Source organism: Diuraphis noxia, unplaced genomic scaffold, assembly GCF_037042655.1.
Source record: "Diuraphis noxia isolate RWA-SAM2 unplaced genomic scaffold, SU_Dnox_SAM2 contig0002, whole genome shotgun sequence".
Taxonomy (NCBI): Eukaryota; Metazoa; Arthropoda; class Insecta; order Hemiptera; family Aphididae; genus Diuraphis; species Diuraphis noxia.
In genome coordinates, this window is record NW_028301712.1 from 61676432 (window position 1) to 61689726 (window position 13295).

General features: G+C 40.2%; 1 protein-coding gene across 1 annotated transcript in view; it reads left to right on the plus strand.

Annotated features, from left to right (window-relative positions):
- ds (dachsous cadherin-related 1) overlaps positions 1–13295 on the plus strand; it is a 136130-nt gene that overhangs the window by 23628 nt on the left and 99207 nt on the right. Inside the window, exon 2 of the mRNA XM_015511815.2 lies at positions 4280–6027. Within this exon, the coding sequence (XP_015367301.2) occupies positions 4315–6027 (1713 nt within the window). The 5' untranslated portion in view covers positions 4280–4314. The remainder of the gene's footprint in view (positions 1–4279; positions 6028–13295) is intronic.

Below are 13295 nucleotides of genomic sequence, written 5' to 3' on the forward strand. Positions count from 1 at the left end.
ACACATTAAGGATTAGTTGCATCTCGCGGCTCATCTCCCCGCGGACTCTTCAGGTTTCCTTCCTCGTCACTACTTAAATAACACGCCCCCTCCGATAACGATTTTTGTGGTGCCGATTGTGTGTACCTATAAATACCGGCATAGCGTATACCGCGCGATGAGGTAAAACTAGAGAAATGACCACAAAGTTTCACAGGGATTCGTCATTGCAGTGCAATACTGCAGGTTGAGATCTATAAAATGTAACACGCGTGCAGAGTCATCCACCCTCTTCGATCATATAAATACTTTAACGATATTTTGATGTACCTATACTAAACATTTTGTTGATTAGAATTTCAGCGATCGTCAGATATGCGTTATTATAATTATTATAATATATTAATATTATTGCCGTGGGTACGACGGCCGTTTGATTTTTCGGGCCAGAAACGTGTCTTTTATATGCATAACATGTATAGTGCATTAAAGTCTTCCGCTGCCACCGATGTATTATAATAATATTATGTAGTGAGTTACGATTTTTGTTACGAAACCAGTTTACCGGAGAATAATATTCATCGCGCGCATCTATCGAAATTCCGATATTTATTATTAAAATTATGTACCGTTTCCTTGTTCCTAAATATGTATACCCATCTATATATATCACGTTATTATAATATGCGTATCTACGTCTGTATATAGACTCTCTCACAAGCCGATACTATAATAGTTACCATCACTCGCCGTTTCAATAATGGACCACACCGCACTTCCTCACTGCGCCTACACCGAGGGTTCACGTAAAAATCGATTAACTGCTACAGGTCTTAACTATTTCTTCTACACAGACAGTTGGCACCAGGAACTGTGCGCCTGGTCACGAACTATCGTCCGACGGTGATGTTCGAATAATGTTGTTTAATATCATTACGTTTGTCTATGTAATATTTATAATTAATCGGAGATCCGCCCGTGAAACATATAAGTACACGTATACTTACACTCGGAGTACCTATGTAATAATAATAAAATCAAACGGTATAATTTTCGTTTGCAATATTATACTATGCACTTACATCTATGTGGTTATGTAACGACGACGCGGGTTAGCAAAATTCGCCACCGTGGAAGTGTACAGTAATAAGTCGTGTACCTATATATTATATGGGTTTATGATTAACAATTGGCGCAAACGAAAAATCGCACTAATTATTGAAGTTATACGCTGCGCGTTTTCGGTTCATCAACGTGCGGCGTGAAAGCATCTCTGTCGGAAAATCGTGAAGCTAAATTTTCGAGTTTTATGGGAATAAACTCACAATTTTTAAGAAAGGAGGACGTGCGTTATAATATTGCTCCGCCCGATATACGCGTAAATCACCTGGCGCCATAAACAGAAACCTGCAAACCTCTATAATATTAATATCGTATATAATAATATAGTTTATGCTTATAGGCCACATCGTAGCAATTTCTGATCGATCATTATTGGTATTTTTTTTCTTATATAACCGTCGTCCGCATCTTGTCGTTGATTTTAGATCGACTATAAATCTGCCTAGAGGATTATTATTACTATTTTTATTATTTGTTGTTCGCAGGCAGCATGTATATAGCCTATATAGTATAGGCATACGATATTACGCTAAATAAGGATTTGCTTGTACATTTTTAAATGCTTATAAGTTATAACTCACTTCAAAATCAAAATATAAATACAATTATTATGACATTGACTAGATAACATTCTTAATTCTAAATTTTGTGATAGTGATTTTAATTTAATAATGACACTAAAATTAAACAGAGTTAAATCAACTATGCAGAATGTCATGTCAAGACGGGGACAGCGCATAGGAGTATCCTCTTAATATAATAATAATAATATCTTAGCAAAATATTTACGCCACGTGTGTACAGTGGACTGCAGCACGTTCGACGGCATTTATTTATTTAAACTCGTCATAACCGATTTTCCTAAACGAGTAATCTATTTCCGTCGAGCGTATTCATGTAATAGCTATATTATATATATATATATATATATATATATTGGTCTTGAAATGTTAATCACGTAATTAGATACAATATAATATAGACGCCACCGTGCGGTAGTTTTAAATTTTGTAAAAAAAAGTGGTAATAATAATAATATGATGCAGAATGACTGAAATACACTTAGAGATTGGATATTTGGGTGTAACGATATTATTAGGTATAGAGAAAGACACATCTTCGGGCGAACGTGCATAGATAGGTAGGTAGGTGAATAGGCAGATAAGTACTGTAACGCTATGTATCCGCGGTGTTTGGTGTGTCAAGTATACTAATAATAATGATAATATAATAACAGGGCGAAAGATAATTGTTATTCATCAGTAGTTTTGAGTGATGAAAATGATGATTGCGGGGAGGGGTTTTCCTATACGTTCAGCAGTGTGTGTGCAGTGTAATTGTTTTGCTACAACTATATAATATACATAATGTACCTACCTACCATATATTTGATATCACGGAACGCCTCTACATGTATATTAATATATATATATATACAGTAAAAGTATGAGCACGACGTGCGTACCTGTGTAGGTACGTGAAAGAATAAATAAAACCATGTAGACTCGGCACTGGGTGGTGAATTATCTTATACTATCAGTGTCGTATAAAAGGGGTGGGCTGCAACCTAACCTAATATAATAATGTATAATATTATTATAATAACGGTCTACTCGCGATATCGCTGAATATAGTATACGACATGACTATATAGATCTATATTGTCGTCACCACTATAACCATTTTCTGCGCCGCAACGGTTGTGTACCGATGGTATAATTATACAATTTATGCGAGTGTGTGTTTACATAATTGATAACGACCGTGAAAAGACTAGCGAATACGGTTACGCTGAATAATTTATATTCCAGTTTCGCGCGAATTGAGTTATTTGTTGTGATATCTCTCACACACACACACACACTGGCGTTGGCGAGCGTGATAAATACTATTCTGTCCGAAATCGTGTCTCTCATCGCATGTACATATACTATAATAATATGTATATCGTATCAAATCTCGCACCGAAGCGACTACTGCACTATATTTATGTACTTTTTGCATCGGGCCACCGGATATCAAACGCGAGTTCGTCTTTGACTTGTTGCGCGTTTCAAACGAAATTTACTTGTCGTGGACGAAAACTCTCTTATATAAGAACTTTGTTGATATAGATATTGCTTAAAATAGTATTATATTATCTAGTAAAATGTCGTCTTTCGGAAACACCGTCATAACAAATAATATGTGCGTGTTAGATATAAAAAGAACAAATTAAAGAATTGAAGAAGATTTGTCGAAAACTCTCAAAATATATCCAACGGACAGATGACGATGACTATGAAGATGATAATAATAACAATAAATAATAATAGTAATATTTATAGAGATTACAATCGCGTAGAAAGCGTATAGGACGGTATAAAATAATTATATATATGTATGTAAGAAAAGACGAGCCCGTTGACAAGTGTGAAGTTTTAAATTTGAAAGCGATCTCCTATCTCATTGTTCTCCTCGTCGTCTTCCATAATATAATAATATTCGTCAAAATCTAATCTCACATCACAACTTTTTTCTTCAACTCGTTTTGTTTGAACGGCAATATAATTCTCATCCGGATTATACAGTCTCATCGAATGCATCAGCTATCATAAAATACTATATAGGTACAATATATTATTATATTATGTGTATACGATTGAGCTCATGTATTGCACGTCATATATTATTATATTATAAAGAAATTAATGTACGTTTGTATCATGACTTGGAAACTGCTACACGCCTGCAAACGGTCATTCGAATTTAAGTACTCGGAGATACGTACTGCAGCCGAATTGCCCGTGAATTATCTCTAAAATCGAGTAACATGGTAGATAATATGTAGCACATGAAATACTCACTTATTATGTTTATATTTTTCCGGTCGGAGTCGAATTGTAGAGTTATAGTTATGTTATGATAAAATAAAAACGCAAACTTGCTGGTTGACGTCTGAACATCGCATTTATCTAACGCCGGTTACCTAGATTATAGGTATAGAGACCATTTTAACCACACTATCGAATATTAGAATATTTCACTTTAGATATATCGAGATAGAGTTATATTATTTCGTTTGTGTAAAACTCGATCGTTATAACCTAACTATACATACCACTGTTATACCAACAATTTACTGTGTTTATTACTAAAATAACGATTTATTAATAATGTTATTATCGTTGACTTTCAGGTGGCCAACGATGCGGTGGTATTAGAACGACGGCGATGGGCCTGCCGCAATGGTTGTGCCTGTTGGCGGCAGTGGCCGCGGTGGCCGGCGAACACGAACGACACTTGGACGTGTCCGAGTCGGCGCCGGTCGGCACCAGGATCGGTTTCATCGGCGACGGATCAAAGGACAGCGGGCCGCCGTACCTGATCGTGCCGGTGCCGGGCAGCGCGGTGGACACGGACCTGATAGCGGAACAGAGCACGGGTGAGATCAGGACGCGGGTGCCGCTGGACAGGGAGACGCGGGCATCGTACACATTGGTGGCGATACCGTTGAGCGGCGAGAACGTGCGCGTGGTGGTTCGCGTTATCGACGAGAACGACAATGCGCCCACGTTCCCTAGCCCGTCGATGCACGTCGAGTTCCCGGAAAACACGCCGCGGGATACGAAACGGACGCTGAACCCAGCAAGGGACTTGGACCTTGGCCCGTACAACACGCAGCGGTACGCGATCGTGGCCGGTAACGTGAACAACGCGTTCAGGCTGTCGTCGCACCGGGAGAAGGACGACGTACTATACTTGGACCTGCAGATTAACGGTTACCTGGACCGGGAGACTACGGCCGCCTATCACCTGGTGATCGAAGCGTACGACGGTGGCGTACCTCCACTCAAGGGTGCCATGACGGTCAACGTGACGGTGCTGGACGTGAACGACAACCAACCCGCGTTCAACCAAAGTCGGTACTACGCGACCGTGCCGGAGAACGCGACCGTTTCGACGAGCATACTGCAGGTGCACGCCACTGACGTGGACGATGGCGATAACGGCGTGGTCGAGTACTCCATCAGCCGGCGGCAGAGCGATAAGGAGGGCTACTTCACGGTGGACAGGCGGACTGGCGTGATATCGGTCAACCGGCCACTAGACTACGAGACGCGTGAGGTGCACGAACTGGTGGTGGTGGCCAAGGACCGGGGCGACCAGCCGCTGGAGACGACAGCTTTCGTCACAGTGCGCGTGGCCGACGTCAACGACAATCAACCGGACATCAACGTAATATTCCTGAGCGACGACGCGACGCCAAAGATCTCGGAACGCGCGCAGCCCGGCGAGTTTGTCGCCCGTATTTCCGTCCACGATCCCGACTCGAAGCAGGAATACTCGGACGTGAACGTGACGCTTCAGGGCGGTGACGGCCACTTCGGACTGACCACGCAGGACAACATCATCTACCTGGTGATCGTGGCGCTACCGCTTGACCGCGAGTCGCGACCCAACTATACGCTGAGCGTAATTGCTACGGATGCGGGCAGTCCACCGCTGCATGCGTCCAAAACATTCCATCTGCTCGTAACGGATGTCAACGACAACCGACCGGTGTTCACCGCGCCCGAGTATTGGACCAGCGTGTCGGAGACGGCCGAGCCGGGCACGTCCGTGGCCCAGGTGCTGGCCACCGACGAGGACGAGGGCGACAACGCGGCGCTCACGTACAAGATGCGAGACCCGCCGCCTCTGTGGTTTCAGGTGGATCCACTGACCGGCGTTGTGGCCACCCGGGACCGAATGGACTGCGAACGTGACCCCGAACCCACGTTCGTCGTGCTGGCCGTCGACAACGGCCGGCCACAACAACTGACCGGTACCACTACGGTGCACGTGACCATACACGACCTCAACGACAACGAACCGATATTCGACCAGAGTTTCTACAACGTTGACGTGTCTGAAGACAAAGCAGTTGGATCGTGTGTCCTCAAGGTACGTGATTCATGTTTTTTTTTTTCGTTTATGTACAGTTCATCATAATATTCCAGTGACCTCCATTTTTTAGCCTAGTGCTTGAGTTGGTCGCTAGAAAAGCAGTTTTTAATTTTTATTGAATAGCTTTAGATCATATTTTATGATATGTTTGATTTAACATAATATTATACACTATTTATTATTGACATCAAAATGTTACAAAGACTAGAAAAAAAATCATGCGAAACTAATATCAAATTTCTTATACGTAAAGTAGACACACTTAAAATTGTTTATTCTCAACGAGCGATATAAATTTAAACCTCAATATGGTGTATACGGTTTTAGTACAATTAGGTTAACACGCTGCAGTATGTCATAATGTAGCATTAAAATTCAAGCATTTTGTTAAACAGCGATGTGTTTGCGTTTAGGTTTGTGGGTGTGCATTTTCGACGTTTTTATCGCCATAAATATATGCCTATTGTGTACGGACATAACTGTCGTGTAAGATGAATCGAATTTTAACTTTTATGACGACGAACGTTATTGTTATAGGTGCTAGTATTGTTATTATTATCATCGTAATTATCGTGGTCGTCATCGCGGACAAGAACCCGTTTGTAGCCGTCAACCGTTTTTCGAAATTTATGTGATCGCGCAGCTCATAATAATAATATAATACACCAATATAGTCTCGAATCGAATGATACTGTGATTATAATATAATACCTGCACATAACGTTATGCGGCGTTTGTGTCGGGCTCGGAATGCAACCAGTTTAATTAAATCGTAATCGGCCGTGCCCGCGACCGCGGTCGTAAACTTTACTCTGCAAACAATGTTTGTGTGCGCGCCGCGATGGGCGTACCTATTTATCGGGCGCTCGAGAGGAGGTGCCGCCGCCGTTTTATTATTATATACACGACATTTATGAGACCTTATATAGGTAACATAAGATATTATTATCATTATTATTATTACTATCATCGTATAAGTTTCCGAGTGAACCGATAGATCACGGAACCCGACGACGGCACAATTTAATATTATATTATTGTTGTTGTTGTTATAACAATATGACACACGGTGACGATTATCGTTATTAGCACAGGCGGTGCACAATGTGTGTATAGTACTCGCATTTCCGATCATCGCCGCCGTAGATCTCGATCGTAAATCGCACGGTATAACCGCGACGTCGATATATTACCTAGGTACATACAATAATATATATAGCACGGGCGAGCGGCGCCCCGAGAGCTCTATACGCGTGCGCGCTCTTCGTCCCATTGTCGGCGCTACCTGTATAAACTATAATATATAAACTACATAAAGGAAACATTTAATATATAATATAGTGACACACTTATTTTCACTCCTATGCGCTTTTGCCTCGTATTACCCATCGGGCTCACGCGGAATTTTAATGGAAGTCGATAAACGCATATAGTATAATATATAATATCTATATGTATACGATGCGCTATTCCTCTTACGTTCTTATATGTATATAAATATTAGCTACAAGATGTGCCGACGGGATAAAACGCACGCGTAGTTAGCCTTAACCATCTGCAGCTGGGTATAATATGTATAAAATAGGTATATTAGATTGTTATTAACTTAAATTATATCCATAGACCGGTAGCCCGTAGGTGGATATTTGACGTAAATTTATGAGGGTAGGGGGCTGATTTAAAAAAAAAAATATTTAATTGCATATCAATAAATCTGCGGCTCTCTACGCTTGCAAAAATAACTCTGCTCTATAAAAGTTTTTTGATGAATTAAGAAAGGTGGGTAGATGAAAGCTTTGTTAAAGATTTTTGGTGTTCGGGGTGGGATGGAGAATTTTTCTTTTGTTTTATTTTTGCACAAATATTTTAATTTAAAGTTATGTAACCCCAATTTTGTTAAAGTTTACAATAAATAGAGAAAATGTTCTTTTTCCAGAGAAACATCGCCGTTGTCGTGGTAGCCTAACGAAAATGCCCACGTCATTATAAACGATATTTATGTATTAAATTTTATCGTATAAATATATCATATTATACTGCACAACAGTGCGATAATTCGAAATAACATATAGACCACATATATATTTATTTAATAAACCACGCTTGTAGATCACATGCCGGCAATTGATACCGCAGATTCGTTATATAATAATAATAATAATAATCGTCCATAATCGCTATATCTCTGCGGTGTGGGTGAACTGAAGTTATACAATCTAAATGGCGCGTGAACTCCTCAAGTCGCCACACGGTTGTAAGCTTATATATAAATCACTATATGTCACTGCAGCCGGTCGATATCGGCTTGTTATTAAATGCACGCTTTGGTTTCCCGTAGATCGACCGCGATAAATCCTTTTCGGCGATATAAAATAGTCGATAGTGACCTATAGTCACCTGCAGCTGACGTTTTTGGCCGGTATAGTTTACGTCCATTTATAGGCTTTATTATTCTTGTTTTAAAGCACTCGTGTCCCGTTTCGCAGTAAACGCACCACAACCACACCTATAATAATAATAATATAATATATATTATTATAGTTTATACTTTTCCGAGGAGATCGCCAGTTCCGCTGCACGTTTGTAATATTATTACGACATCATATATTAATATATATATATTTATGCGTATTTCTGTGCGTTTATTTTTCCTGCGACGACGACATTCCTGCATCGGCAGCAGCAGCTATATAGTGGATATGTGCCGACCACGTGCCCGTCGCCCAAGTCTCCCGCGAGAGACTTAAACGCGAGCCGAATCGTTTTTGCCGCTTTCCAGTATTGGCGCAGCCCTACGCGGGGCCGACTCGCGACGTGTACCTACCTTCTACATATTACATATTATGTATATACGGCCGGCGCGCGCGCGTGTGTTTGTATATATGTATGTATGCTTGCAAGTACACGACGCGGCACGGGTACATCTATATAGTAGTCGCGCGTTATATGCAGCAGTCGTGACTGACTTTGGAATTCTATATTGCGTTCGCGACGTATTTATTATGCGCGTATACCTACATATCGTCGATTGTAGCATAGGTATATGATATTATACATAGGTATACCACGCGTAGCGTATTTAAATGTTATACCTGACTCGGCGGAATATAATAGTATATATATATATATATATATAATATGGTCTTTGGAATATACATATTCTCGTTGAATTCCTGTACCACTGTTATATTTTATACCAATATACATATTATGTTCCTACGATAATATAGCTACAGGTACCTTCGTGTATGTATAGTATACGAACAGCGGCGCGATTCTGCGAAACTTTGCAGTTTGATGCTTATATATACTTACGTAACAATAAAAATAATATTGTTAATACACAACGTACACACCACCGGTATAAGACAGTCGTGTGCAGGGGTGCGTATAGTACTTAACTCACATTTTATGATTTTCTGCATGAAGATGGTATATATTAACGAAAACCCGACTACGTGATATTATATGATATACGCGAGCGTGTGTCTGGCGTTGTTTTTACGTGTTATATCCGGTGCGTGTAGAAACTGATTTCGGTCATCGCAAGGCGTCGTATTAAATATTATTTTAATGTGCTGGTGCAGCGAGAATCGCAGACGGGTATCGCGCACGAGGTGTGCCGCCCCGGCGATTCTCTTTTCGCTCATTAAACCGTCGTCCGGGGCGACGATGATATTTCATATCTTATGTACCTACGTACAATGCAGCAGCATATATAAATATATATACTGTTTGGAGAGTCTTAAAAACTGGTACCTATATATGTTTAGCTTACACGCGAAACGAGACTGCGCCGAGGGGGCGGCGATATGTTTCGGTCGATCGGTCGGGCTCGCCGGCGAATATATATCACGACCCGGTCTCGCCGCATGGGTCCCCGTCGTCGTCGCTGTCGTATATATAGTCTTATAGTGGTCGTCGTCTGCGCGTCGTATTTTAATATAGGTTCGCGTATATATTATGTAGGTACTATATGTAAAGCGTATACCTATAGAGAAGTACGCGTATGTTCAAATTCGAAGTGCGCGTGGTGAGCGGTGGCGTGATGTGATACGGCTGCACACGTTTGTCTGCAGACGTTTGCAGCTCATACAGATCCGCATAGTATAATATTATTATAATAATCGCCATTATTGTATATAAATGGGCGATTGGAACTGTTAGTTTCAATGTAGCACGCGCGATTATGAGAGACGCGTGTGGCGTGTTACCGTATATAGCTACAACGGGTGTGTGTGTGTGTGTGCTGTATATAGATAAAGGGTGAGACCTATCAATATCTGTGTGCGGCATATATTAGGTACTATTAAACAGTCGATCGTACCAACTGCAGTACGCGCGTGTATATTAAATTAAAATTAAATAAACGGCTGAGCTACGCATTGGCCACCCAAGGTAGATCTGTCGGTAATTGTCATCATAATTTATCGATACCGGTGACCGCATACTGTGTGCCGTCCGGACCGAGTAGACTTCTCATAGCGCGAACGAGCCGCGCGCGCGCGCTCGCGAGCCGGGAATATAATAAAATTAATATAACGCGTTTAATGACGTTGTTATTATTTTACGGGTGTTAAAATAAAAATAAATAAATAAATAAGACTAACGTCGAGGCATTTTATTTTTCGTTCGCGAACTATTCAACAACAGCAATACCGAGATCGGCATAAAAATATAAGAAATAGGTATATTCTTCGATTACGACTATATTATTATACATAAATCGTACTTTTTTTTACCCAACCGTGTTTCGCAACGGTGAATACAAAAATATAATATTATAATAATACTATTTATACTGAGTCGAGCGTGGGTTCGGATCAGAAAATCGTGTCGTGGGGTTGCGCGACTGGCTCTCCGCGCCACGCTCGCCACAGCTCTCTCTCTCTCTCTACAACTCTCTCATTCTCAATATTTATATCATACATACGCGCGAGTGTGTACACGTTTTACAGATAGAAAAAAGTTCTACGGACAATATAACATAATAATAATAATAAAGCTATACGCTGCTAGTGGTTTCCGGCCTCCGCTCGCGCGTTCCGTTAGATTGCGCAAAAGAACATAACGATAGGAAAAAAATAATAATAAAACGCACCTGTTTTCGCTCCGAGCTGATGTATATATAATGCGATATTGTATTACCACAGATATACACAGGATAACCGTGGTAAATACGCAATAATAATATGTGTCATTTCGTGAAAAAAAAAAATAATAAGAATAAGAAATATTTATCGGACGTGGTATATCTGTGCACACACACACATGCACGAGCTCTTGCTTAAACTTATATCTATATATAATATATATATATATTTGTGTGTGTGTGTGATATTACTATATAGCAAACGAGTGTGGGACATGAATATTAAAATTTCGATCAAGGCTACACCTTTAATTACCCGCGCGCTTACGTGACGGAATCGAAACCAATCAATCGGTGACTTTCATTGAGCGCGAGCGACCACACAGCATCAGCAGCAGCTCCATATATATATACACTCACACGATATTGCAGTCTACGTATATGTGTGTTCATGTGCACGGAGACGCATTCCCCTCGCACCATCCCACCCGTCTCACCACCTAAGAAACTATATACACCTCAACACCTGTGTAGGTATACATTTTTCTATGTACATATGGACGAACCTGCTCGCGTAAAATATACAAACACACAGATATTGTTTATAATATTCAGCTATAGTAAATATTATAACTACTAATCTGTACTATCGTGTGCCACTGAAAAAAATTACGAAAACACTGAGCGCAAAATAGTAATATGTCACGCAACTAATAATAATTAGTCCGCTCGCGGCACAGCGAATGTATATATCGTGTTATATATGATGTTATGCGACTTGTGCTATCGATTATGGTTATACATTTATAATAGATGCGTTGTTGCAAGATGCGATATTGTATATTATTATCGAACCACTGCAGCGGTCGTCGTGTAATATATCATACCCCAGCAGGGTGATTATTTCGTTACAATACATTCTTTATGAAAAATACCAATTATACATTTTAGGAGCAACATTGTTAATAAGTTAATGATAATCGCATTGCAATTTTATACAGTTTATATTATAAATTGTAATATGTTTTTTAACGTTTTGAATAATTAATTATAGAAAAATTCTTACATTTTCCAAATTAATATAATATATAGCCTACAGGTTTTCCGCGACAAAAGGATCACTCTGTGCATTATAATTATAAATATATTATGTCTGACGAGGATTTATGTATTATTATAATATATGCGGCGCGTACCTACATGTATATAATTCGTATAGGATACATAAGATATATATATATATATTCACTAGCGATTATCGTATTATATACTGGTGACGTGGTGTCGGCGACGGCGGCGGCGGACGTCTGCAGTTAATTCGCGAGTGTGATTTTCTGCGGTCGATCTTAACATGTGTATAAATATATTACATAAATTGAATGAAAAATGATATTTTTTAAGAATTATAATGCAGACGGGCAAGAGAGAAGTTGAGGGGAAACGGCGGTAATAATGTCAATGGACCGGTTATACGCGAACGGTCGTCACCGCCAGCTGCAGCAGCAGCAGCATCCGCTGGTCTCGCACAACGTCTCGACGACAGTTATATCTTCATATTATTATTATTATAATATCCGCATCTCGTGTCATTAGTATAATATGATAACTATGTACGCGTGTGTTTCACCTGCAGCAGCGCATTGCGTTTTAGGTAACGACCGCGCGCAACTTATTACGTGTTATATAGCCGGGTGCATTCTTCGACGGCTTATCTTTGTGCTATATATAATATAGTTAGTACTGTATTCAGTCGTATTGCACTTGCACATCTCAGTCAAAATATATACATAATAACACACATATGAATACGCATCATGCATCATAAATAATATTATATTATACGACCTAGAGATCATCAACATCGCCATCGCCGCCACTCAAGCCCAGTGGCGGCGGCGGCGGCATTCAAACTGTATAGTGAGCATTATATATGGACGATCTACAAATGTATACGTGTATGTGTGTACGCGACACCGCTGCGAATATCGTCGATGTCGCATCGTCATCGGCGATGCAGCTGTGTACATTTATGTATAATGTTTATGTAGTTACTATATTATGTATACGTCCGCCGTGCGATTTGAGGGGTAAAACTCGTTATTTAGATTAATAGCCTCGGCGTGAATCGTGAAAGTGATTACGAGCGTCGCGGTTATCTGGTGCGCGATCATCT